Source organism: Rhinolophus sinicus, chromosome 5 (assembly GCF_057876585.1).
Source record: "Rhinolophus sinicus isolate RSI-liver-muscle chromosome 5, RSI-T2T, whole genome shotgun sequence".
Taxonomy (NCBI): Eukaryota; Metazoa; Chordata; class Mammalia; order Chiroptera; family Rhinolophidae; genus Rhinolophus; species Rhinolophus sinicus.
In genome coordinates, this window is record NC_142505.1 from 80,644,880 (window position 1) to 80,672,215 (window position 27,336).

At 38.5% G+C, this 27,336-nt stretch overlaps 1 protein-coding gene across 4 annotated transcripts; it reads right to left on the reverse strand.

The window, feature by feature from the left end:
* Nucleotides 1-1,973: 1,973 nt before the first annotated feature.
* CDC25C (cell division cycle 25C) lies at nucleotides 1,974-27,336 on the reverse strand. 4 transcript variants are annotated; one of them, XM_074313583.2, is made up of 15 exons: nucleotides 24,775-27,336; nucleotides 24,502-24,560; nucleotides 24,095-24,304; nucleotides 23,269-23,363; nucleotides 22,518-22,563; nucleotides 21,280-21,313; nucleotides 21,069-21,158; nucleotides 20,081-20,158; nucleotides 16,491-16,643; nucleotides 6,371-6,421; nucleotides 5,417-5,479; nucleotides 3,921-4,019; nucleotides 3,247-3,380; nucleotides 2,753-2,864; nucleotides 1,974-2,559 (listed from the first exon to the last, which is right to left on the reverse strand). In XM_074313583.2, exons 3-15 carry the CDS (start codon nucleotides 24,286-24,288, stop codon nucleotides 2,410-2,412), a joined length of 1,299 nt encoding a protein of 432 aa, XP_074169684.1. In that variant the 5' UTR covers nucleotides 24,289-24,304; nucleotides 24,502-24,560; nucleotides 24,775-27,336; the 3' UTR covers nucleotides 1,974-2,409. The 4 variants fall into 4 exon arrangements, with proteins under 4 accessions (XP_074169684.1, XP_074169683.1, XP_074169685.1 ...); XM_074313582.2 differs by having other exon boundaries at nucleotides 24,751-27,336; XM_074313584.2 differs by lacking the exon at nucleotides 24,502-24,560.

Consider the following 27,336-nt stretch of genomic DNA (forward strand, 5'->3'; position numbering starts at 1 on the left):
TTGTGCTAAGGTCTATGGGTGGGGGTCTTAGTGTCTGTTCTCAGCCTCATCTCCCAAGCCCAGCAACCCTTATGGCCCTGACTTCTCAATAACCTGTAATTGAGGCTTACATGTTCAACACCCAGTACAATGCCAATTCTAGAAAAGCATATTGTTCTTTGATGAGAACTTGGTAACAGCAAAATCCATTAAGTGTACAGACTCTGGAGCCATATAGCCTGTGTGTAAATCCCCACTCCACCACTCACTAGCTGTGTGATCTTAAAATAATTTCTTTATCTGTAAAACGTGTATAATAATCAGTATCTGCCTCACAGGATTGTTGTGAAAATTAAATTAGTTTATATATACACGAGTTCATAAAAAGTCTTGCATGCAATAAGTACCTGAAAAGTGTTAGAGACTATTATTATTGTTCCTGAAAATAACATGAATCAAGTCACATGGTATCTATACAATGGGAGGATATTATAAGGAATTATATGGGAAAATGTTGCCTTTTAGGCACATATAATTTTTCACAAAGTAGATAACTATTAAGTTTTTTTATTTTTTTATTTATCTAGTTTTTTTATTTTTCACTTATTACTAAAATATAAATGCATGTTTACCAGTCTCTTCCCAGGTGGGGGCTTGGTTCTACCTTTCTGGGGAGAATTATCAGGATAGGTAGGCAATGAGTCAGGGACCCCTCCTCACACTTTGAAGTGGAGGTGCTTCTAGCAGTTTCCTTCTCAGGCTACAGGAGTTCCTGATTGGTGGGAGTAAGTGTATGGGGGTGGGCCAGAGGGGCAGCATCTTTCCCTCAGCCATGCCCCCACCTAATGTAGCAGCAGCTTTCTCTCCTTTTCCCCCCAGCCCTTCTGAGCTCTGAGCTCAAGGGCTCAGGGAGAAGGCTGGCTCCAGTAGCTGACTTAGAGAAGACAGCAGTGCCCTCTGCTGTGAGGCATGCACGCGGCACTCCAGGAGAAGGGCACTGGAGAACCTGGCAAAACTCAGTCCAGCTACCACTGCCCCTCCTTCTCGCCCGCTGACTTTTAAAGTCTCCCTGCTCCAGAACCTGGGAAGATGTCGTTTTTTGCCTATTCCATCTCAGCCTAGGCTTCAGGGCCCTTTGTCCTTTTCTGGTCCTGGGCTATCACTACTACTAAGTTAATGCCAGAGAGTGACAATGGTTACAATAAATTCCGCTGCCACCCCAGGCCAAATACAGCTGGGTCTCATTAAGCAGACAAAGCATACTCACCTTAAAGAGCTCTAAGGAAGGAAAGCCTGGCATATTGCTAAAGAATACTGTTTAAACTGTCTTTCTTAAGTCTAACTGACCTTGCTTGGCACTTTTTATTCTCTTATTCCTATCTTCATATAACACAAATCTCTACTTCCAACCACCCTAAATCCTGACCTTGCCTTTGTAAGATGGGCAATGGAGTGGAGAAAAGTTTGGAAAATGGGAGAAGTCAAAACTCCATTGAGGCTGTAGATAAAGAGCCTTCAAGACAAACTCAGACCTATCGCCTGCCTTAGAGAATGCCACCGATCTGGTTTCTGAGCCTAGATACCAGAGTGCTGAGTCTAGGTATCTGTGAGTTACTTTTACATAACTCGTAGCATGGAGTTATGGAAAGGAAAAGCCTGGAATAATGCTGAAGAATGCAGTATAAAAGGTTTTCTTTAATTCCAGAGCAGTGGATCTCAAGTCTTGGTGTGATTTTTAAAACCCAGATTTCTGGGCTCTAACCTCAGAGGAGTAAGGCTGAGGTGGGGCCTGGAAATTTGCATTTGAATCAAGTTCAGCCAATACTGATGGTCCAGGGTCTAAAATTTGAGAACCACTGGTCTAGAGAAAAGTGCCTTCATCTTGGTTCTGAATTAGAGGTGGTTTTATCTTTATGTCTGAAAGTGTTTAATTTGGTGATCATTATTTCCTTGTATAAATCTTCCAGGAGCATAATAGGCTATCATTCTACATCTCTCATTCTACAATGTTTATTTTCCCATTTTAAAAAAGAAGGGAGGGGGGAACAAAGAAAGGAAGCACAGAGAAAGAAGTTGGGCAGCTCTGTTGTAGAGCCAGAAGCTCAGGGAGAGAAGCTGGCTGGCTTGTGAGAAGACACAGTAGTTAGGGAGAGAATGCAAAAATGCTCCCTGAAGCAACACACATCTTGGTGCCACCCAAGACAACAGCCTTAGAGAGCCAGCTCTAAGACTTCACCACCAGCCAGCAGAGCTGCTCTTCTGAAACCTAACCAATCCTCAGGCCTAGGATTTCATCAGTTTGGCAGCCTGTTGGTTTGCCGACATCTTTTAACAATCTTGAGTTTAGCCACATGGAAGATGGTCTCTTTTTGCCCAGGGTTTCTACAGTATCTTTTGGTGACTCCTAGGCAGCCAGCTGCTGATCTGTTATCATGGGCTCACATCCTTCACCAGTAAGGCAATCTGCTTCTGCAGCTGTCGCTCCCCTTCCACTGCTTTGCTCTGGCTTCGACACCTCAGCAGGTCAGCCTTATGGTCATGGTGATGCATAGGACAGTAGCCCTGTGGTTCACACAGCTCCTGAAAGGTCAGGGACAGAGTAAGGGATGCTCTAGGCTCCTGAACTCTGCCTATGAATAGAGAGGCTTCTGGGAATGGCCAAAAAGGAGCGGCAGTTTCTTCTCGGAAGGCTTTGCAGGCCCTGGGAGTTGCATGCTGAAGTTGGCTCCCCCAAGTCTGAGCTTCCCAGTTGCCCCACATGCCCCATCTTTACCGTATATTCTGGAAAGAAGTCTCTGTAGCCCCCATTGAGGATATATAGCTCTGGATAATACAATGCAGGATACTGGTTCAGGGCCCTGTCCTGTTCTCTCAGACAGCGACACCTTTAGAGAAAACGCAGATAGGTGAATAGAAGCCAGGTGAGCATTCCATGGGCCATTTACCAGGGAAGGGGAGAACGAACAGACTATCAATAACCCCAGTGAGCACCTCCAGAGCTCATTCTTTTCGCAAAACAAGATCTAAGTAGCACCATTCTTTCCCCTTTCCTCTATTGGTGCCTAATTCCCAATACTTTTTCTTTCACTGCTCCAAACTTTTGAATTGTAGAAACCCCTTTCCTCCACCTCCCTAACATTCTCCAAACTATAGTGAAGAGTATGCATGCATTCATTCTGTCTAAACTGGTCTGGGAAGGTTCCCTGTCTGTAAGTCCCAACTCAAGATCAATTTCCATCACCCACCCTACCCTGTGTAGACACTCACATTCGGGGTCCTCTCTCTGAGGAGAATTCACAGTGGAACACGATGATTATTCTTCTCTGGGTACCCAAAGGGACAATAGGTGTCTTCAGAAAGAAGTTATACAGTTCTTCCTGACTGTACAAGTTTAAGGCTCCCTGTAGAAGAATTTTAATAAGTATTTTCTCAAGGCCTGTGGATAGAGCCAACATTTAGAAATAACTGGGGTATCACCTTGGAATATTTGGGCCGAGAAGGTTAGACTATAAGCACTTTCAGAAGAGAGAACTAATTATATCTCTTTATCTACCTCCAGGGCCTGGCATAGAGCTTGGTATGTAGTAGTTGCTCAACAAATGCTCGGAGAACTAAACTGCCTAATGTGGAGGGATCACAGTGAGGAATGTGTGTGAGCAGTAAATGTTTACAAAGGGCTTCTTGGTCCTTGGATTAATGTTTTTATTTCCATGTAAGAGCCTTGGGCTCCTACAGAAAAGAGGGAGATTGGTCTAGGAGAGAAAGGGAAATTGCTCAAGGTATACAGAATTAGAACAGGAATGAGGACTTACAGCTTTGATATGCTCCAAACGTATATCTGCCCTGGTTCTAGAGTTCATAGGACTATTTGTCCACAGACTCTTCTTAATAAAGAGCTATCGCCAGCCCCTGCCCTGCTAATTTCCCCAATGTAACCTCACCTGAATGTGTCCTCCCAGGTACTCATATGGATAGCGGCAATCGATGATATAAAACTTCTCAATCAGACCCTGGAATTTCCCCGACAGTAAGGCAGCCACCTGCACAGAAACTATGATTGAATACCCTGCTCACTGTTAACTCTGAGGGAGAGAAGAACCAGTCACACAGTTTCCGATTTGTACTCCCTTTAGTCACCTAGGATTTCCACTGTATGTCCAGCCTCCAAATTCCCCCTATATTTGAAATGTGGCAATGGTTCAGCCCTACCCCACATAAGAGGGTGAAATAGGAAGTGACTTTTTGGAGAACCAGAATAGCTGGTATTGCCAGGATATCAGGGAAAACCATAGTGAAACTACTCATCTGGAGGCAGGCATGGTTGAAATCAGTCTCTCAAAGACACTCAAGGACTTCTTCACTGGCATAGGTAGTAGCTAGAAATCCCAATTTTGTAAGAAGAGATGGGAAATGGTTCCCCACCCTCAAATGTGAAGGAAGAAAGCAAATGTTTTTGAAAAGAATATGGAAGAAAAAGTTTGATACCCAGAGGAGGAATCTTAAGCTACTTGTAGGAGTATAATTTGGTTCCTTTATGGAGAGAACTTTGAAAATACATATAAAAATAAATGTAATTATACTTTGACTCAGCACTTTCTTTTCTAACATCTTAAGTAAACCGAAAAGTAAACGAAAATGTGGCATGATAATATTCATCTCAGCATTGTTTTAGGTTATCAAAATATTACAAATAACGTAAATATTCAAAAATAGGGATTTGGTTAAATAAATTACACATGTCAACATAATAGAATATTATATAGTCATTAAAAGGATAATATAGATATCTTTTTATTGACAGAGAAAGATGTTTATAATGTCTTATTAAGCTAATTGCAACACTGCATGTTCTTCATGACCCTGTTTTTGTAAAACATACACCAGAATAAAATCAGGAAGACCATAAGGAAAACATTAGTAGTGGTCATCTCTGATGGCAAGATCATGGGTGACCAAATAATTATTGCACAAACTGGGACACTTTTCAGAGTGAAAGAGAACACTTTAATAATTACCTGGCACTAGCAGGTGTAAATGAAATTATAACATGTAAACCAGGATGTAAGGTCACCCAAATTGAGTGATGATTCTTTTTTCCTTTTGGGGTTTTTGCCTTTTCTTTTCTTTTCTTTTCTTTTCTTTTCTTTTCTTTTCTTTTCTTTTCTTTTCTTTTCTCTTTTCCTTTCCTTTCTTGCCTACTTTCTTTCTTTCTTTCTTCCTTTTCTTTCATAACAAGTATATATCACTTGTTTAATTAAAAATGAAGGTGACGGAAGCATGGGATAAAAGGGAGTCCTTTAATACAGCTTCAGCTGAATAACAAGCCTATGTTAATGAACACAGTGAAAGAGATACAAATGGAAATGGGGATTTTCAGGACAGAACAGACCAGATGGTAGCTTATGTAACCAACTACCATCTCCAGAAATCTGCTTACTGTTTCTGGGTTGATGTACTTCAGATCTTGGTGTCGCCCTGACACGGTTGGCAGCGCACATACCTAGAAATACCCAAGAGCTGAAATAATAGCAAGTTTTTTTATACTCAAATTTGAGATCAAACATCCATACATTTTCTTTCTTTCCAAATGACCTTTAAAACCCCAGATGACTTAAAAAAATTAATTGTCTCTATAATGTGCATTCTATTTCTAAAAACTGCAACAGTTCTATTTCTAAGGACTGATCCCAAGGAACTAACTGAGGAAGTGTACAAAGTTTAGATTTCACTACAACTATGCCCATTGTGGTATACTTCACAAGGAAAAATTATAAAAGTAAATTATTCTACAAGAAGGAATTTACCAAGAAACTACAGGCAGCCAAAAAAATGAAATATTGTGCTATTAAAAATGATGAAATGATGAAGCAGACATGAGGGGAAAAAAAGTTCCTGATATAGTAAATGAGGAAGAACCCCAACAGATCACAAAACAGTATAAACTGTTTTTGTAGAAAACCAAAAAATGTATTTGTGTGTATACATGTGTGTTTGTGAAAACAGATAGAAAAATGTCTGAAGGGATATACACGAAGAGGTTAAAAGCAATTATATTCTGGTTGATAAGATTTGGGATAGATTTCATTTTATACCTTTTCTGTAATAACCAAACATTATTTATGTAATTTAAAAAGATATTTTTAAAAAGAAAAAACTTAAAAAGCCTCATACTTTCCCCATTGCTCTGGATTTTCCCGGAATAAACAGGAATATGTTCTCACTGGAAAGGCTTAGGGCCTAGAACTGCCGCCATAACACTTTCAGGTTATCAGAGAGTACTTGGTGAGGATGTGTAATTAATTATACCTAGTGTCTGTCCTCTGTAAACAGAAGAAAAGATTCAGGCTCAAAATGAATAGATGTAATATAGGAGGCGTACAACCACACTCACCTGGGAGAAATCACCTGTCAGGTACTCCTGCTTAGAATCTTCCTCCAGCACCTGAGTGATATTAATGTCACAGAGAGAGACTGTCTTTAGAACTAAGCTCTGGAAATGACAAGATTCTCCCCACCCCCAATTTTCACGTTAAAGTTTTAAAAACCAGAGGATGGAAGGAGTGGAGAATCTTTAAAAACATGCATACTCTTTGATCTAAGAATTCCACTTATTTTCCTAAAGAAATAAAGATATGCACAAAGATTTTGCTATAAGGATGGCTATCCCAGCATGTTTATAATAGAGAAAATTATCAATAAATTAAATGTTCAATAACAGGGTCTTGGTTAAACAAACAAACAAAAAATACCAGATATTATAGATTAATATTAGGCAATAAAAAGAATGTTGTATATTAATTTCATTGACATGAAATAAATTTATGACATCATTAAGTAGGTTAAAAATATTTTGTAATACCACTTTAATAAAAGAAAAACAATGGCATAGAAAAGTGTCTGGAAAAACATACATCAAGTGCTAACTAATTATCTGTGGCCTGTGGGATTATGGGCATTTGCAACAGTTTCGTTTTGCTTATTTGCATTTTTTATACTATCATATACTGATTTTATAAAACAGCCAAATATAATTAGATTTTTTAATTTTTTTAAGGAAGGTTATTTTGTAAGCTGAGAAGGCAGCCCCATTTCCTCATGGCCTATACACTCCTCAACACACAGAGGCCAGCTACTCTCTATACCACTCTACTGCTCTTGTCAAGGTTATCAACAATTTTCATGTTGCCGTATCTAACAGTCACTTCTTTAGCCATAATCTTTCTGAGCCTCACAGTGGCTTCCACTGACTTGGCTAATTCCTTCTTCCTTGGCTTCAGTGGCACCTCCTAGTTTTTTAGTTTCATTCTAGTATAGGCAACACTTATACTAAAAGAACCGTGAGGCTTCTACCTCTCTGTTGCTCCTTTTCAATCTTCTTTGTTGGGCCTCCTCACCTATCAAACCTCTAACAGATGTTGGATTAATCAGGGCTACGTTCTGGTCCCTTTTTATCTCTTCACCCTTACCATAGGTGATTTTTTTTTCCCACCCATAAATTTAAATTTTTCCTCTATGCTGATGACTCTCAAATTTCTATCTCTAGTCAAGAGCTCTGTTCTTATTTCCAGACTTCCATATCCAAATACCTGTTTAACAATTTTTGAGGAAATACTAGGTGATATGGCAGTGAATAATAGAGTAGAAGAGACAGACAAATAAATATACTCTATATTTGTATGTAGTGATAAATGTTTTATGTAAAAAGCAAAGAAGGATAAAAAGATAGAAAAAATATTGGAGCTGGAAAGCTTGTCAGGAAAGGTCTTTCTGATGAAGTGACATATGGGGAGAAATGAGACTGAAATAAGGGAGAAAATCATGTGTTGCCTGTGGGATGAGAGTTCCCGGCTGAAGGAACAACAAATGCAAGGGCCCTGTTGAGAATAGTAAGGCCAATATGGCCACATTTAGTGTGGTACCATTTTTAGAAAGCTCAAAAACTAAGTGAGGCAATGCTATAAATCAACTATACATAACAAACATCGATAGAACACTGCACCTAACAACAGCAGAATATACATTCTTCTTGAATATATATTCTTCTCCAGGACAGACCATATATTAGGTCATGAAACAAGCCTCAATAAATTTTAAAGTACTGAAATCATACAAAGTATGTTCTCTGACCATAATGGAATAATTAGAAATTAATAACAGGGAAAAAAAAATCTGGAAAATTCAGAAACATGTGGAAATTAAACAACACACTCCTAAATAATCAGCGGGTCAAAAAAGACCACAATGGAAATTAAAAAGTACTTTGAGATGAATGAAAATGAAGACACAACATACTAAAACTTATGGTATGCAACTGAAGCAGTGCTTACATGAAAATTTATTGCTGAAAATGTCTATAATAAAAAATAAAGATTTCAAGTCAATGACCTAATCTTGCACCAAAAAAGAAACTAAATCCAATACAAGCAAGAAGAAATAAGAAAAATTAGAGCCAAATTTAATGAAGTAGAAAATAGAAAAACAATAGAGGAAAACAACAGAACCTAAAGTTGGTTCTTTGAAAAGATCAACAAAATTGATAAAACTTTGGTTAGACTGAACCAAGAAAAAAAGAGAGAAGACTCAAATTACTAAAATCAGGAATGAAAAATAGGACATTACTACCAACCTTACAGAAACAAACAAACAAAAAGATCATAAGAGAATACTACAAACAACTATATGCCAATGAATAAGAAAAATTAAATGGGAAAACTCCAAAAAAAGACATGAATTACTGAAACTGACTCAAGGAAAAACAGAAAATCTGACTAAACCTACAAAAAGTAAAGAGATTGAATTAGTAATTTAAAAACTTCCCACAAAGAAAGGCCCAGGCCCAAATGGCTTCACTGGTGAATTCTGCCTAACATTTAAAAAAGAAAAACCAATACTACACAAATTTCCAGAAAATTTAGAAAGAGAGAATTCTTTCCAAATAATGACATCATTGCACTGATATCAATACCAAAGATACTACAAGGAAAACAAAACACTAAAGACCAGAATCTCTCATGAACACAGATACAAAAATTCTCAACAAAATTTTAGCAAATCAAATCCAACAATATAGAGCAACCGAATGGCTCAGTTGGTTAGAGCATGAGCTCTGAACACCAGGGTTGCCAGTTCGATTCCCACATGGGCCAGTGAACTGTGTCCTCCACAACTAGACTGAAGGACAACGACTTGACTTGGAGCTGATGGGCCCTGGAGAAACATACTGTTCCCGAATATCCCCCCCCCCCAAAAAAAAATTCAACAATATATAAAAACAATAATACACCACGACCAAGTAAGGTTATCACAGAATGCAAGGTTGTTTTAACATTCAAAAATCAATGTAATTCACCATATTAGCAGGTTAAAAAAAGACAACTCATACGATCATCTTAAGAGATACAGATAAAGTATTTGACAGAAATCTAGTGTCTGTTCCTGCTAAAATGTCTCAGCAAACTAGAAATAGAAGGGAACATCCTCAGTCTGCTAAGGGGCATCTTAAGAAACCTGTAGCTAACATCAGACTCAATGGAGAAAAACTGGATGCTTTTCCTGTAAGATTGGGTACAAACGAATGGGTGCTCAATAACTTTTAGATTGTAAAGGAGTCCTGATACCAAAAAATTTGAGAACCATTAGTTATGAAGAAAGGAAAAAATTGATAATACAGGAGAGAGAAGTAGTACTACAGGGACAGACAAGAGGAGATACTTCCATCTCAGTTTTTGCAAAGTGTTTACAATGAATGGCCAACAAGGCTCTACGTGATCTGTCCTCCTGCCACCTACTCCCTGGCCTCATCTCCCACTCTGCACTTGCTCACTTTGTTCCGGCCACACTGGCCTTCTTGCCATTCATGAACATGCCAAGCATACACCCAACTCAGGGGCATTGCACTTACTTTTCCTTCTGCCTGATAACTCATTCTTCCTGATACCTATTTGTTTTGCTCCCCCTCTGCTTCAGATGTCTGCTCAAATGTCATGCTCAGAGAGGTCTTCTCTAATCTATGCAACCTATCAAAAAAGATCAACTCTCACTCCACCCCACCCCAATCCAGGTTCTCCCTATTCTCCTTACCCTGCTTTTTTACCGTTGTATTTTTACCATCTGCCGTATGATAAATGTATTTGTTTATCAGCCTGTTTCCTCCTGACTAGAATGTAAGCTCCATGACAGCAGGGACTGTCTTGTGTTGTGTTCACTACTGTATCCCCGGCGTTATGAAGTAAACGAATTAACAGAATGCAGTGTGAAGAAGGGGTGGGGGGTTTTGTATAGGAGCAGGGCCGCTCCATACCCTATAACGAGAGGGATGGCAGGTGATACGGGTATCAGGGCAGAAAGGGTGCTACATTTGGTGAGAAAAGAAGGTAGTTTTCATCTGATTATTTCCGTTTTCTCTTTGAAACAAAACACTTCAAACTTAGCATGTCTAAAGTCATCCTTGATCCCATCCTTCCTTCACAGTCTATAACCAACCCATCACGTCCTATTGAGTCTATATCCAAAACACATTTTGAATTCATCCATTTCTCACTGCCTCCATACCCACTGCCTTAGTCCGAGCTACTGGGCTACCGAGCTACCAGCTCTCACTGGGGCTATTACAATAACTCCCTACACTTCCCTGCTTCCAATTCTTTTCATTTTTTTGTCCTTCTAACTCTTAGTCCTCTCTAACCCATTCTTCATCCAGGAGCAAGAGTGGTCTTCATACAACAAAACAGATCATATTATTCTCCTGAATATGCTTCCCAATGCACTTGGAATAAAATCCAAACACTCCCCAGAGCCTAAAGGCCCTGCATGATGTGTCTCCTAACTACCTCTTCTTTCCCACCTCAGATAACTCTTCCCCTCACTCACACTGGCTTCTCAGTGTCTTGAACACCAAGATCTATTCAACCTTGGGACCTTTGCACTTACAATATTCCCTCTTCATGGAGTGCTCTTGCTTCTACCGTGGTCATGTACAGTTCCTTCACAACTAGAGTGGCCAACTCATCCCAATTCGCCTGGGACTTTCCCAGTTTTAGCACTGAAAGTCCCATGTCCTAGGAACCTCCCCAGCTGCAAAAAAGCTGTTCTCAACTAAATATCTCCTGCTCAAGGAGGTCCTTCCTAATTATTCCCACGTAAAGCTTCCCTTCTCTGAGTCTCTATCTCAGTCTCCATTTGTTTCCTTCATTACACTTGGACAATTTGCAATAGTTAAATTATTTCGGTTGTTAAGGCAGTCATTTGCCATTTGGCTACCAAGGATCCTATTTTAGTAAAATCTCAAATTAGATGGAAGGCAGCCCTGCCTCCTGATAAGGAGACCAAATGGGGACAGACATTCTTTTTATCATTTTCTTATAGCCAACTAGACATTCCTGCCTGGATTTCGAACCTTGAGGAGAAACACAAAAACACAGGGTTGGTTGAGACTTTTATGGTTGCGGCATCATTGTGAAGAATATAGTGGGTGGCAGCAAATGTCCCTGAGCAGCAGAGTCCAGCAGCAGGTCAGGTTATGTTGTGTCAGGGGCCAGTAGTGGTGACACTGAGTGTCCAGCCAGCGAGTGGTGGCATCCCGATCACAGTGTTCCCACAGTAGCATTTGGGCCAGGCTTTACCTGGTTTTCCAGTCTTATTGATTATTCTCTGAGTTCCTCAATACCCTCCAAAAAAATCTTTTCTCTGTTTGATGTAAATAGAATCAGTTTCTGTTATTTTCAACCAAGAACTCTAACTGGAACATCTATTAACTTGATAAACATTGTTTTTTGTTCTTTGATGTCTCCCTGACAAAAATATAAACTCTAGGAGAGCATCAACCTAGCCTGTTTTGTTCACCATTGTATCCCCAGTGCCTAGCACCATGCCTGACATTTAATTGGCAAGCAATACATATTTTTTAAATGACCAATCAGAAGTCACTAACGTTTCACCAGTCTCTGAGGAGTTCACTGCCTTATAAGGTACCTATTTCCATTTAGCATCAAAGAGGTAAACCAATAACAAAAAACCCATACCCCTTTTCTAATCTAATTAGATGTTAAATCTAATCAGAGACCAAAACCCGCCACTATGTATGTTCTTCATCAGTGTGCCTTCAATTTGAAAATGACTTTGTAAAAGTCACAGTCCAAGAAAATGAGCCTACCATGGGACTTAATATTTTTTTAAGACCAACAAAATAAATACTTAACAACCATATGCTATTCTTCCACATTAACCAACAAAACTCTCAGAGTATTTCCTGGGGTCAGTCTATTTTAAATCCACTTTCCTACACTGTCTATTATACAATACAGACAGATGTTTCTGAGTCTATGAAAGACCTTCAATCAGCAAAGAAAGATTCAATTATGTTCACTGTACTATACTTCTAATTTCATAAAAGCAGATTAACACACTTTAGACAAATTTCCAACAATAAAACTGAAAATATAAGATCTTTCTTTTTAATCAACATTCAATTCAATTTATTAGATTAATACCAGTTGAGATCTGACCATGTTCATTACATTTTACAAATATGAACACTAACATATATTTGCAAAAGCAACACAAATATTTATTTCACATTGTTCTTTTTTTTTCTTTTCAGAAAGCCTAACAACCTTTTCTCCATGCTAACTATCCCTAACTTGCTGTTTTTCCACAGATCTCTAATCTCCATTATCAGCAAGTCTTCAAAAATGTTTGTCTCACAAAGGTCACTGTCAATTCTCCCAATACCTATCCTGCCCCTTTCGATTTCCATCTTGGGTCTATTGTTTTCCCACAGACCAATGAAATTAAAACAAAACAAGATTTAATACTGTTATAGAGTAGTGGCTCTCAAACTTTAGTGCATCAAAATCACATGGAGGGATTGGTAAAACACAGATTACTGAGCCCCACCTCCAGTTTCAGATTCAGAAGGTCTGGGCTGAGCCCATAAATTTGCATTGCTAAGAAGTTCCTACCTGATGCTGCTGCTTCTGCTGCTCCAAGGACCATAGTTTACAGAGGGTTCTTGGCACACTGATGAAGACATACATAGTGGCAGGTTTTGGTCTCTGATTAGATTTAACATCTAATTAGATTAGAAAAGGGGTATGGGTTTTTTGTTATTGGTTTACCTCTTTGATGCTAAATGGAAATAGGTACCTTATAAGGCAGTGAACTCCTCAGAGACTGGTGAAACGTTAGTGATTTCTGATTGGGCACTACCCATTATGTAACAGTAGCCAAACATGGCTATTTCCATTAATTAAAACTCAAGAAAATTAAAAATTCAGTTTCTCAATTTCACTAGCCACAGTTTAAGTGCGCAATAGCCACACGTGACTCGTGGCTACTGTACTGAACAGACATAAAAATCATTTCCATCCTCTCAGAAAGTTCTACTGAACAGCATTGTTCTAGATAACTGATTCATCATCCTTTTTTTTTTTTTAATTTATTGGGGTGACAATTGTTAGTAAAAGTACATAGATTTCAGGTATCATCATCCTTTTAGCACTTTAGTTCATTCAACTTTCCCAACCCTATGCAAAAAGCAACTAGCATTATTTTCTGTCCCCAGGACAATTTTTACCTCCCAGGTATGTTCAGCAGGAAAGGCCATACTATTGCTAAAAATATAAGCTCTGGAGTGAGGTAGATTTTAGTTTAAATCCTGGCTCTGCCACTTGCTAACTTTGTGACCTTGGGTAAGAGACTTGACCTCATGGCCTATTGCTCTCCTCTTACAAATGGACAATACTACTCATCTCTCAGGACTGGTGTGAGAATTCAATGTGATGATGGCTGTAAACTGCTCAGTGCACGGTGCCTAGTCCATTCTAAATAGTCAATAAATAGGAGCTATTATTATTACCTGGCTCTCATTTTTGCTTTCCGCTCCAGTGCCCACTACTACCTTCAACACTAAAGCCCATACTAACTCTTCACACTCGTACGCTGTTCACTGACAACCCTATGGAGAGTATGACTTCATAACTCCTCAAATCTTTGCACCAAGCTTCTCCTATACTCTACATTAGCCTCTCAGCAAACTGGGATTCAAAACAAAAAAATTTGCAACCATCCTCTTACTTCACCACCATGAGTTCAAACTTGCCATGTTTTCAAACTGACTAAAATCTCCCCTAGTTCTCAAAAGTTTCTAAACCAGCTGCTTTATAACTACCTCCTCAGCAACTTGCAATCACATTACTCTTCTTACTTTACCAAGTCTAGGCAGAGACATTTGGCTCCTTATTCAAGCTTTGATTCATCATCGTCTATTTCTCTGCTGCCTTCACCATCACCTAGGCTGCCTGGATCCCCTTTTCATCTCCCACTGGCAACCTCCAACTCTCACTTAATCACCCCTGGAGTTCCAAAGTCTCCAATATTGCTTTCAGGCAAGAACACTCTTGTAGGAAGACACTATTCCAAGCCGGTGTATCTTATAGGACCTTACAAACATCATTTTATCAGCCTTTTAATAAGTCCCTTCCAGTTTCCAAAAGTTCATTATGACCTTCTCCACGCTCTTCAAGACCCTCACCTCACAATCTCCTCTGAGTCATCACATTACTTCAACTTTCACTTTGTTGAGGACATCAAGGCCATTGAGCATCTCTCATCAACCTGTCTTCCTAACGCCACACATTTTGGGCCTTATACTACAATGATTAAGCACTTACACTATACTACACTATAATAATTAAGCACTATCAATTGGCAAGTATTGTTCTAAATGCTTTATGTGTAATTAACTCATTTAATTCTCACAACAACCCTATGAAATAGTTATTAAAACTATTTCATTTTTCTATAATAGATCAAGAAATTGAGGCATAGGGAGAGCATATGATTTACCCAGACAGGTAAAAGTGGCAGAGCCAAGCTATGAACCAGGCAGGGTGGCTCCAGAGTCTGTACTTTCTAGACCACTATGCTCTAGACCAGTATTTCCAGACCTCCATGGACTCCCATGCTCTTGACTTTTCCTTCTAATCCCAGATAATCTCAATGTCACCCTTCATTTTGGGCTGGGAATGATGATCAGACAGGGTTAGTTAGCCTTAGCTATTATGTTTTAATTTTTTACAAGGAGAATATATTCAAGTATAATGTGTGCAACAAAAAATGTATAAAAGAAATCACTGCAAAATTAAATTAATCAAAACTGTGGGACTGGTATAAAGGCAAACATATACACCAATGGAATAGAATAGAGTCCAGAAAAAAACCCCTAACATATATGATTAAATGATTTTCAACAAGGGGGCCAAGACCATTCAATGAGGAATAGACAGCCTTTTCAATAAGGGGTGCTGGGAAAACTGGATATCCACATGCAACAGAATGACCCTGACCTAACACCATCCACAAAGTTAACTAAAAATGAATCAAGACCTAAATTTAAGAGTTAAAATGATAAAACGCTTCAAGGAGTTTCTGTTTGGGGTGATGAAAAAGTCCTAGAGATGGATAAGTACATTCACAATAAGATTAAGGTACTTAGTGCTACCAAACCATACACTTAAAAATGGTCAAAATGGTGAATTTTATGTGTATTGTATTTTACCACAGTAAAGAAATACATAAAATGAGTAAGTACATAAAATTGACCCCTCTGTGTTTATTTGTTTACTTACTTACATTGTTTATCTTTTTTACTATAAAAAATATAAATAGGAGCTCCATGAAAATTAGGAATCTTGTCTGTCTTAATCATGACTCTGTCCTCAGTTCTAGTACGTTAGTTAGTTTCATAATAAATATCTATTGACTATTGTTTCAGCTTACATTAGTTTTTATTAAAGATTATAAAGCATGTGGAGTGTTACAAACTGCTTTTAATACTTTATCATAGTCACAACAATCCTATTAAGGAGATATTTTTTATTATTATGCTCACCATTTCATAAATGAGAAACTGAGGCCTAGAGTGATTAAGTGTCTTGCTCAGGGTCATAACACTAAAGAGAATAAGGACTAGAATCCAAGCGTTCTAACATCACTAAATCATATTTGCTTTGCATAATGAATAAATTTAAAAACACACCACCACATATATTTGTTCCAAAGAAATGAAGTTGATTCAGAAATGCTAAATGCCTCAGAAACCATCTTTAACATATTAGTACCTGGTCGATAAGCCATAGGTTTCAGATACTCCTCTCAGTGATATGGGGAGGAAAAAAGAAAACAAATAAATATATTGTAAAATACCTGAAAAACCATGCTAGACATATTCTGTCCATTACCATTATTCTGGAGGCATTGCTTACACCAGATTACACAGATAGTAATCTACTCAAACTACTAACTAGAACCTTGTCATCCAGCGGTAGGAAGGGACCCATAGTGACCTGACAGCCGATCAGTCAGGTAGCCCTTAGAGTGTAGAGATCATATCTTCTACATCTCTGCAGACCTATCACTTAGTACAATAACTGAAACGTATTAGATAAGTAATACTGTTCATTTAAGAATAAAGGAATGTGAAAAATGCAAAGATACCACCAGAAAGCACATACCTTGGCCTCTTCTTGATCTTCTAGGAAAAACTCTGTCAATTCATCTGAAATCTCCTCTGCCTGGTCTTCTTCTAGTTCTGGATTTTTGTCCAATTTTGGAATAGTAGTGATGGGACTGCCCAGATATTCACTTTCCACCAAGTTTCCATTGTCCTGTCAAGTATATTGACAATATTAAAAATTATCCAGAACCCTTACCTTACACCATATACAAAAATTAACTCAAAATGAATCAAAGACCTAAATGTAGTAACTAAAACTATAAAACTCTTAGAAGAAAACACAAGGGGAAAGCTTCATGACATTAGATTTTGCAATTCTTTTTTGGATATGATGCAAAAGCACAGGCAACAAAAGAAAAAATGAACTTCATCAAAATTAAAAACTTTTGTGCATCAAAGAATACTATCAAGAAAGTGAAAAGGCAACCTACAAAATGGTAGAAAATATTTGCAAATCATATATCTGATAAGGAATTAATATCCAAAATATATTTTTAAAAAACTCCTACAACTCAACAACAGAAATAAACAGGACCTGAATAGATATTTCTCCAAGAAGATATACAAATGGCCAATTAACACATGAAAAGATGCACACATAACTATACTGATTAGAGAAATCAAAATCAAAATGACGATGAGATACCACTTCATATCTGTTAGAATAGCTACCATAAAAAAAAAAACCCAGACAATAACAAATGTTGGAAAAGATATGGAGAAATTGGAACCCTTGTGTATTGCTGTGGGAAATGTCAAATGGTGTAACTGCTATGGATAATAGTATGGTATTTCCCAAAAAAATTAAACACAGAATTACCATATGATCCAACAACTTCATTTCTGGTTACATATTCCCAAAATTTGAAAGCAGGGATTTGAATTGAACAGAGATTTGCATACCAAGGTTCATAACAGCATTAGTCACAATAGCCAAAAGATAGAAACAACCCAAATGTCCACCAACATATTCATAGATAGACAAAATGTGATATATACATTCAATGGAATATTATTTAGCCATAAAAATGAATGAAATTCTGATACACATTACAACATGGATGAACACTGAAGACACTATGCTAAGTAAAATAAGCCAGACACAGAAGGACAAATGTATATGATTCCACTTACACAAAGTACCTAGAGTAGTCAAATTCATAGAGACAGAAAGTAGACTATAGGTTATGAGAGGCTGGGGGGAGGGAAGAATGCAGAATTATTATTTAATGGGTAGAGAGCTTCAGTTTTGAATGATGAAAGAATTCTGAAAATGGATGGGGTGATGGTTGTACAACATTATGAATGTACTTAATGCCACGGGATTGTACACTTAAAAATGGTTAAAATGGCAAATTTTATGTTATGTATATTTTACCACTTAAAAAAAAATACCAAGGGCGGCCCGATGGCTCAGTTGGTTAGAGCGCGAGCTCTGTACAACGGGGTTGCCGGTTCAATTCCCACATGGGCCAGGGAGCTGCACCCTCCACAACTAGATTGAAGACAACAAGCTGCCACTGAGCTTCTGGAGGGAAGGCCGGATGGCTCAGTTGGTTAGAGCGCCAGCTCTCAACAACAAGGTTGCTGGTTCAGTTCCTGCATGGAATGGGGGGTTGTGCCCCCTACAACTAAAGATTGAAAAAGGCAACTGGACTTGGAGTTGAGCTGCGCCCTCCACAACTATATTGAAAGACAACGACTTGGAGCTGATGGGCCCTGGAAAAACACACTGTTCCCCAATATTCCCCAATAAAATAAAATAAAAAAATACCACACACATAGACAAAAAAGACTATCCAGTAATTTACCACGCTCCAAGTCTTCCCTTCCTCCATGAAATAAAAAAATCTGAAACATGATCAATTTTATCTACCTAGGATGGTATATGTTAAAACGGCTTTCCCATAGGGTTGAGATTAGAATTCAATTTCTGGAGTTATCTTGAGTTCATGGTTTACTAGAAACAAATGAGTGTCTGGATAACTTACTACTCCAGTAGCTAAATGGACAAAGGACACAATCATTCACTAGAGAAAATATACATGGCTAATATTCACATGAAATCACTACTAATTAGTTTTAATGTAAAATAAAACATTTTACCTAACTAATTAGCAATTTAAAAAAAAAATTTATTTAAGTGTGTTTTTGGACCCATCAGATCCAAGCCAAGCAGTTGCCTCAAACTAGTTGTGGAGGGTGCAGCTCACAGTGGCCCACGTGGGGACTGGACGGGCAACCTTGTTGTTAAGAGCACTGCACTCTAACCAACTGAGCTAACCGGTCGCCTTCTAATTAGCAATTTTTAAAAAACTACAAATAACTTATCCAAATAAGTCATGAATTACTCAAAAAAATATAAATTCTTATAACTTTTTTGGAAGGAATTTGGTAATATATATCAAAAATCTTTAAAATATATTTATACCCTTTAACCCAGTAATTATAATTCTTGATACTAATCCTGAAGAAAAAAATCTGAAATGTACTCAAAGATTTATGATCAAAGAACTTACTTGATAGCATTATTTGTAAAAGCAAAATTTGGATTCCACTAAGTGTCCAATAATAGGGAAGGACATATGTAAATTACGGCCTATTTATCAGAATAAAAACATCCATTAAAAAAATAATGCTTTTTTACAATAGCCAAGATTTGGAAACAGCCTAAGTATCCTTTGATGGATGATTAGATAAAGATGTGGTACATATATACAATGGAATACTACTGAGTCATAAAAAAGATGAAATATTGTTATTTGCACCAACATGGATGGATCTTGAGAGTACTCTGCTAAGTGAAATAAGTCAAACAGAAAACGACAAGAAGGGTAAGAATACACTTAAATGTGGGATATAAAACAAAAAGCAGCAAAAGAACAAAACAAAACAAAAACCAGAGATACAGACAATAGAATGGTGGTTACCAAAGGGTAAGGGAAGTGGGGGGAGGACAAAGAATGTAATGGGGGTACAAATACATGGTGACGGAAAGAGATTAGACTTTGAGTGGTGAGCACACAATAGAGTATACAGATGTTGTATTATAAAGTTATGCACCTGAAATTTATAGAATGTCATTAGGCAATGCTACTCCAATAAATTTAATAATAAAATAAGTTTACTAAGAGTTTTAACTTAAAAAAATAGAATACAAAGTTATAAATATATGACTTCAACTTTGTAAAACTGTACAACATAGTTAAAAGATTAAAAAGAAATGAGGTAAAATGTTAATAGTGGTTTTTCTATATGAGGTAGTGATTTTCTTTTTTATACTTTACTATATTTTTAAATCATTTTCACAATGGGCACATAGTACTCTTAAAGTCAGGGGGAAAACACTTAAAGAATAAAGTAGAAAATTTTAAAAAGGCCTAAGAATTCTTTCTGCTCCTTAAATTTAAACAAATAAAAAGATCACAGGACATACATCTCCTCTCTTTCCCAGCTCAAACTATTTCTCCAACCCCTTATCTCACCCAAGACGGCTTAGAAAAATTCGAAGGGTCATAAGTCCAGATCTGCCACGGCATACCCCACAGCACCTCCGCTGACCCTTGATGAGGATGGCCAGTGACTCACCAGTAGAGAAAGGGGAGACATGTAAGGCCCCCGTGGTCTCTTTCGAAACTTCAGGTTCCTGGGCTTCAAAGTGTTTTCCTGCATAAGAAAAACTACATTGGCTAAAGGAAGAGAAGTGTCAGTAGGCCCTGCCAAAAACATTTCATCCCATGAAACCATGAATAACCCTCATGGAACACATTAAAAGTAATCAAGTTTGACCCTATATCCTAAAGATACAAATTATGGTTTGGAATTGATGTGTGGTATATAGATTTGCTTTGGAGGATACTAATTTTATGTTCACAAGCCAAAGGAAGGGAGGAAAAAGAGAGCCTGACTGGGAAGGGGATGGTGAGACTTTTATAAAGTGAGTAGGGGAGATGAGGACAGTATTAAATCAAGAAAAACACTAATTAGGACAGCTGAAACCATGGGCATAACTTAGTTAATGTGAGAAAAGAAAAACAGCAGCTATCTTTCATGGATACTGACCTGGAGGACAGGGTGGGAGGCAGGGAAAAGAAAAAGATGGCTAGAAAAGTAGATAGTTGAAGAGATTAGTTAGAGAATTATCTTAGTAATTAATTAGGTGGCTCTGGAGAGGTCAGTTTCAACTTGGAACTGAAGGATGGCCTGAAGTTGAAATAAAAAAGTACCATGGCTTTCTCTGAATGGGGCTACAAAGCTAGACTAAGGAAGAAATAAGAAATTATTATCTGGCTTTTTTTTTTTTAAGTCCTAAATTCCTTACACTACAGTAACAGAGATTTCGTAAGTATGACAACCAACTATGGAAGACTTAGAGCTAGGTTTCCATTCTAGGGTCAAACCTTAAAAAGAAACAACAAAACAAACAAACCATAAAGAATTTTTTTACCTATAGTGATACTGTTTGCTTGCCTAGCATACTGAGGCATAAACAGCTCTAGGACTCATGAAACAGATGAGTTGCTGCACTCAGATGAAGAAAACTGCTAATGTATCTAGGTTTCCATTAAACACTCACATTTTCTTTATTGGTAGATGAGCTACATATCTCATCTTTCTTCCTGTTACCATGGTCCAAAGCATTCGGAGTGCTACAAAGCAGCTGTGCCTATAAGATACAAGAGATCATTTTCTGAGAATATCTAGCATCCTCCAGCGCAGGTGACCTAGAAACCCTCTGCTTCCCACCTGAGAAACAAACACAAACCCAAGAAAGAAGAGCTACTCACTGGGCTGCATTTTATGAGGTGCTGGTGATGATTCCTGCAGATCAAAAAAACCACCATCGTTTAAGCCCCAAATACTGTTTGGTTGTTCATCTGTGGCTTAGGACATCCCAATTTTCCTTTCTTCCATGCTAGGAGCCCTATACCTAATTGATATGTCTCTTCCAATAACAATATGTAGGGTGCTATCTGTGGTAAATATTAAGACGTTGAGTGACATCCTGGGGATAAGGCCTTCATTTCACTTGCATAACCCCATATACAGATATCAAAGATAATGAATTTGTCCTTCATTTTATGTAGACATCACTAACAATTTATGAAGTTCCCACTATTGGGAGCTAATATTTATTTTGTCATGAATTTCTATTATCCCTCCCAGGAGTTCATTAGTCTACATGGGTCAGGACATTTTAAGCAATTCAAAGAAAATACAAGCAATACAAAGTGAAATTTTCACATGTATTGATAAAAATAGTCATGGAAAACCTTCCCTAGTGCACAAAAATGACACCTAGTTCACCTAAACATTGAAGGATAACGTTCTAAAAAGATTAAAACAGTCAAATGAAAAACTTACAGTAAGTTTAAGAAGTCGAATTAAAATTACCTTTCATTCCGTGAGTATTCCTTGACTGAAGATTTTAAGATCTCCAACAAAGAATCCTCATGAGTAATAACAATAAACATGATAAAATGCTTGGAAGGTGCTAAGGATTAAATTTTCATTGGCTAAAGGATTAAATGAAAATTTAATCCTCACAATAGCGGTTTATAAGAAGTACTGTTATTATGCCCATTATTATTATTTCTTTATCATTAAAAAAGAAACTGAGGTGCAGTGAAGTAAAGAAACTTGTCAGGGTCACAGTTAGTGAAGTACTAAGCCACTGGAATCCAGACACTGATTTCAGAGCCTACACTCAGCACTGTTAACCACTAAGATACTGCACTGCTCACATGCATGTAACAGCGTATAGCTAAGTGCAGTATATACCATTTTCCTCCATTTTTAAAGATAACACTGATTGTGTGTGATAGTTAAAATGAATAACCCTCATTTTCATGACACTATTTAGCTCTGGGAAACTTAAAAACCTTTCAACGGAAAGACCTAGGCCTCCAAGCTCATTATACCCAAAGTGAAATGTTCTATACTCTGACGAGTTTGCATAGGATAAAATCCACCTGCCAGTGCTGAAAAGGCTTTAAGCATGAGGTTCATTTAACAAAGAACTCACATCAGAGCTAACTGTATTTCCTGAGGTCCTGAAGAATCCAAGTGACCTGCAATCAGATATGAAGTTATTCTTGTCCATGCATCCTGTCTTCCTTCTGATTTTCTTTTTTACCAGTAAGCCATGTTAATTTCAAAAACTGACTTTTTGAACACCAAGGTTTTTGATAACTATTAATTTCATGGTACAAGGTATAAATTAGTAGAATCTTAGGAATTTGCATGTGTCACTTAAAGAAAAAATGCTGGGAAACTGTACTAACTTACAGAGATTTTTCTTTTTTCATGAATAGAAAAGAATGCTTACCACTCTGGAAATCTGAAATTAGAACAAATACTAAAACAGTTGACTAGTAAAAAATTCCTTTAGGGCTGAGACCCTATAAAAACGCAAGAATTAGCTGACAAAGTATTTATGTTGGTTTCTGTGCCTCTGCTAAGATTACACTAGGGTATAAAATTGCTCCTCTTAACTACTACTTTCATTCCCATCAATCAGTGAATTTCAATTTACACCATCAATCAGTCAACACAGTATACCTTCCTGTTCTAATTTTTCAAATGCAAAGTGACTCCTATTAATGTTATTATCTTTCTCTTCCCGTTGGCTTGATCATTCTCCTCAAAAATCTTATAGGTACCCACAGACTTCCAACTTCAAGGCTCTCTACTTACTTTTATTACCTTCCTATTACCCTGTCCTCTCCCTTAAAAGTTATTCTTTCCCTTGAAGCCTTTACCATCCTTCTCCCTACCAGTTTCATCAAGGTGTGCAGAAGTGGTAAGCTGTGTGGCAGACATCTCCCCACTGCTAAGATTCGAAAGATCAAGGCAACATCTTGGGGTTCCTCTGTTGAGACATAATAGTACATCAAGATTCCCATTAGGATGTAATATCCTTAAAAGGCAAAAATCATGTTATCCTCTTCATTTGAAACACCCCTCAATGACTCTCATATAACCTGAACAGTGTCCGAATAAATCTGCTTTTGGAAATATTTCAGACTATGCTGAGAAAAATCTCCCACCTTTTCTCTACTCCAACAATCTGTATCTCATTTTCTCCTCACCAACATATGGTATTGAGACAGTATAATTTTTTTTAAATGAAGACCAAAGTTTATTAACAGAGGTGGGTATTGACCCCACATCGTCTGTCCTGTGCACCATAAGCACACAGATTTGATTTCTCCCTGGAGTCTCTAGTACTTCTCAGGTCTACAACTCTCCAATTTTGTTTGCTAGCTGAGAATCAGGGTATGGCATGATCGGAATTTAAAGTACAATAACAATACCACTAATATTAATACTAATAAAAGGACCAATGCACAATGCAATAGAGTTTTCAAAGACTTTTCCCAGACATCACATCATTTGATTCTCACAAGATCCTAGTGCGGTAGGAAGAGATGATAATTTCTATGTCACAGAAAAGAAGCCTGAGAGTCAAAAGGGTCACATCACACGGTTAGCCAAGGGCAGAGCTAAGACTTAAACACTGATCTTTGAGCCAGAATTTTATTAAAAACTCATTAGCTGTTTAGAAAAGCAAAGGAGTGAAGGTGTGAAAAGTAGATTTACCTAGACAAAATGCTTAGGTTTGCAAAATCACCAAAAAGTTTGTCCACTGGAGTTCTAGGAAGATCTGGACAGATGGTAAAGGAAGTGTTTTTCTCCAGGAGCAGGTTTAATATCTTCCTCTGATGGGACCTAAAACTGGGTCCTGACTCAGGACTTCCCTCTTCGCTTGTGGATGAAAAGAGTTCGGCAGACATGGTGTCCGAGTACACACTGAGAAAAAAATAAAATCTGGCTAAGAGGAGGACGTCACCTATATACATACATCACAGATCGTCCATAATATAATATAACATAACATAACATAACATAACATAATAATATAATATATAAGCAGCGGCCAAGTGGTCAGTATTTGTAGGAGAGTCATCCCCATACGGTGACAACACTTGGCTTGAAGGTTAACTTGCCTGAAGCGGCTTGGCCTTTTCGTTGGAACCTCAATTTAACGAGAGGTAACCCCAGGACTCTAAAGAGGAAATGAAAAAGGCATTTGTCTTGTTCGGGGCCACACAGCTCGTGACTCCTGACCGGAAGGAACTCAGGTCTCCTAACTCTCGACAATGCCAATTAGGTCCCCTAAACTTCCGTCTGTGGGGCCCCGACGGGGCTCTGAGGTGACAATGGGGTGATTCAGGCGCAAACAGCTCCGAGCTTACCTCAGGTTTGAGTCTGAGATTTACCTTCAGGAGGAAGGGAAGTGGATGTAGATGGGGTCAACCACAAGCGAAGACCAGAGCAGAATTAAAGGTAATCTGGGGAAAGGTGGCAATTAACCAGACTACAATTCTGCTTTTTCACTGGGTAGGTCGGAGTCAGACTTGGCCGCTTCTCTCGGGTCGAAGCCTCGGAGCAAGAATATAAACAGCCACAGGCCTTGACCATTCAAACCTTCCGCCCTCCCAATAACCTATCCCGCTCGCCTCTAAGCTGCGTCAGCCAATCTCCGCACGCACGCCCAGAACCCCCTCGGCCAATCGTTTGGCTGGTATATCAACCGGAGGCGGGAACTTGAGCTGGAAGGAATACAATTTACCCCGCCTCACACCCAGAGCAGAATGCCGATTGGCCCACTAGCGTTCGGCAAGGGGCTTAGTAAGCCCCGCCCCACACGGAGCCTGGAGCACCATTGGCTCTGCCTCTGGCCAATCGCCACACCCATCTTGAGCTCTCCGTTTGCTCAGCCCCTTCGTCCCCGGGAGATTTAAATTGCACCTTGCTCCGCTGTCCACTCTTTAGGTTAATACCTGAAGACATTAGTTTCGATACGAGGCTGTTTTATGCGTTTCTTTTTCCTTGGTTCTTTCTTGTGTTGTTACATGGACCTTTCCCTCTTAGTTTGCTAGCCTTCCGCTGGAAGTGGAGCATTTGCCGCCGGTGTGGCAGATGTGGCGAGACAGGTGTGTGTCTGTTTATGCTAAACGGCATTGGCCCCTTCCAAGAGGTTTCCTTGTTGGGTGTCCCTTTTAGCGTCCAGCATCTCTGAGATGCTAGGTTATGTGAGTAAAGGCAATTCCTTTTTACGGAAAGCAGAGGAGTTGAATCATCTCTTGGCATCATCCTCATCAAAGTCCAAAGGATCCCAAACTTTGGTTGTTTATGGAAATTTGAACACTGGCTAGGTGATAGTAAGAATTTATTCTTAATTTGGGGGGTTTGCTTTTAAATAATCCCATGGTAGTGGTGGTGGGTATAGATGAAACAAGACTGGCCATAATAATTGGTTGATGGGTAACCAGGGGTCCATCATGTCAGTTCTCTCAAAGTTTAGGCTGCATACTAATCACCTGGGGGATTTTGTTAAAATGCAGATTCTGATTCAGTAGGTCTGGGTTGGGGCCCAAGATTCTTTACATCAAACAAGCTATCAGCTGATGCTGATGCAGCTGCTACAGGGACCATACTTTGAGCAGCAAAATATTATGCTATTCTCTTTACTTCTCTGTATGTTTGAAATTTTCTATAATTAAAAAAAAATGTTTAAAATAATCTTGGGAGCTCTTTAAAATACAGACCTCCAAAATGAAGATTCAATAGGTCTAGAGTGTGGCTGAGGAATTATCAAGGTCCCCAGGTGCTACCCCTGCAGATGGCTTGCCGTCCACACTTTGAGAAACATATCAGAAATGCAACTTTTACCTTTTAGAAACAGTAAGTCAGAAATACAACCTTTATCTGGTGTCAGGATCTTGGTGGTAGTAGTAGTGGCTGAGAGGTGCAGTGTAGCCAGCTGGATTTTGCCCTAACACAGATTCATCTGTAGAATCTGCTTCCCCAGGAAGGAGGTGTGTGAAGATTCTTTGTCCTCTAGGATAGAGATGGTAAGTGTGGGAGTCAGCACAGAGCCCTGCCATGCCAGGTGAGTGAAAATCAGGCTGGGGATTAAGGGAGGGTGGGATGAGTTGATTTCTGCTTTGATAACTATAATCACACTTCATGGAGCCACTATATACTTCTCTGCAGGTGGGAGGTAGAGACAGATGAAATTGTCCTACAACGGAGGCAAAAGCAGATAGATTATGGCAAGCGCACACCTGGTTACCAGTGCTTTCTGCAGCAGGTCCCCAAGTGAGTGCCGTTGTGCATAGTCACAATAAGAGAGTCAATCAAGTGGCTTTGGTTCAATGTCAGGTGATGGAAAAATACTAGAATCTGAGTGCTCTCACAAAGTTGCAGCATTACTAAAACGAATTATCCTGCAATCTAGCCCCCAAATTAAGTTTCCAAGATTTTTTCCAAATGGAACAAGTTATACTTGGCACATCAGACTTTTTAAAAAAGTCTATCTTTAAAAAAAAAACTACCCATGTTTTTGGATAATGAAGTTTCTTTCTTTCCAATCATTTTTACCTCATGCCTCCAGCTGACGTGGCTAATTGCAATATACTTGCCCAATTACATGTAAATTTGCATGCTTACATACAAACTAAATGTATGAAAAGGTAGAATGTATTTGAACAGGATATCGAATACTGTCTTTTATATCTATCTTGACTTCTGAGGGAATTGGAATATATAATTTACCATTTCCAGAAGAAAGAATATTAGGGAATTAGGAAGGTGATGTTTAATCTGATTGAAGGTTTATTTTTTTCTGTTGGATCAAGAGAATTGATCATACCTTATTCTCAGAGACTCCCTAATGAGTCTCCTGTTTCACTGTGATAAGCAGTGAGCCGTGCCCCCTCACCTTGACCTCATTCTGACACATTTGTCATTGCCAGGACACAGCGACAGCCAGGACT

Coding starts and splice junctions, on each gene's coding strand:
- CDC25C (XM_074313584.2), bottom strand. CDS start 24,288: ATGTCTGCCGAACTCTTTTCATCCACAAGCGAAGAGGGAAGTCCTGAG. Junction 22,564..23,268: donor TGCACACCTTGATGAAACTG/GTAGGGAGAAGG, acceptor ATCTGATTGCAG/GTCACTTGGATTCTTCAGGA. Junction 21,159..21,279: donor ACCTCATAAAATGCAGCCCA/GTGAGTAGCTCT, acceptor TGTATCTTATAG/GCACAGCTGCTTTGTAGCAC.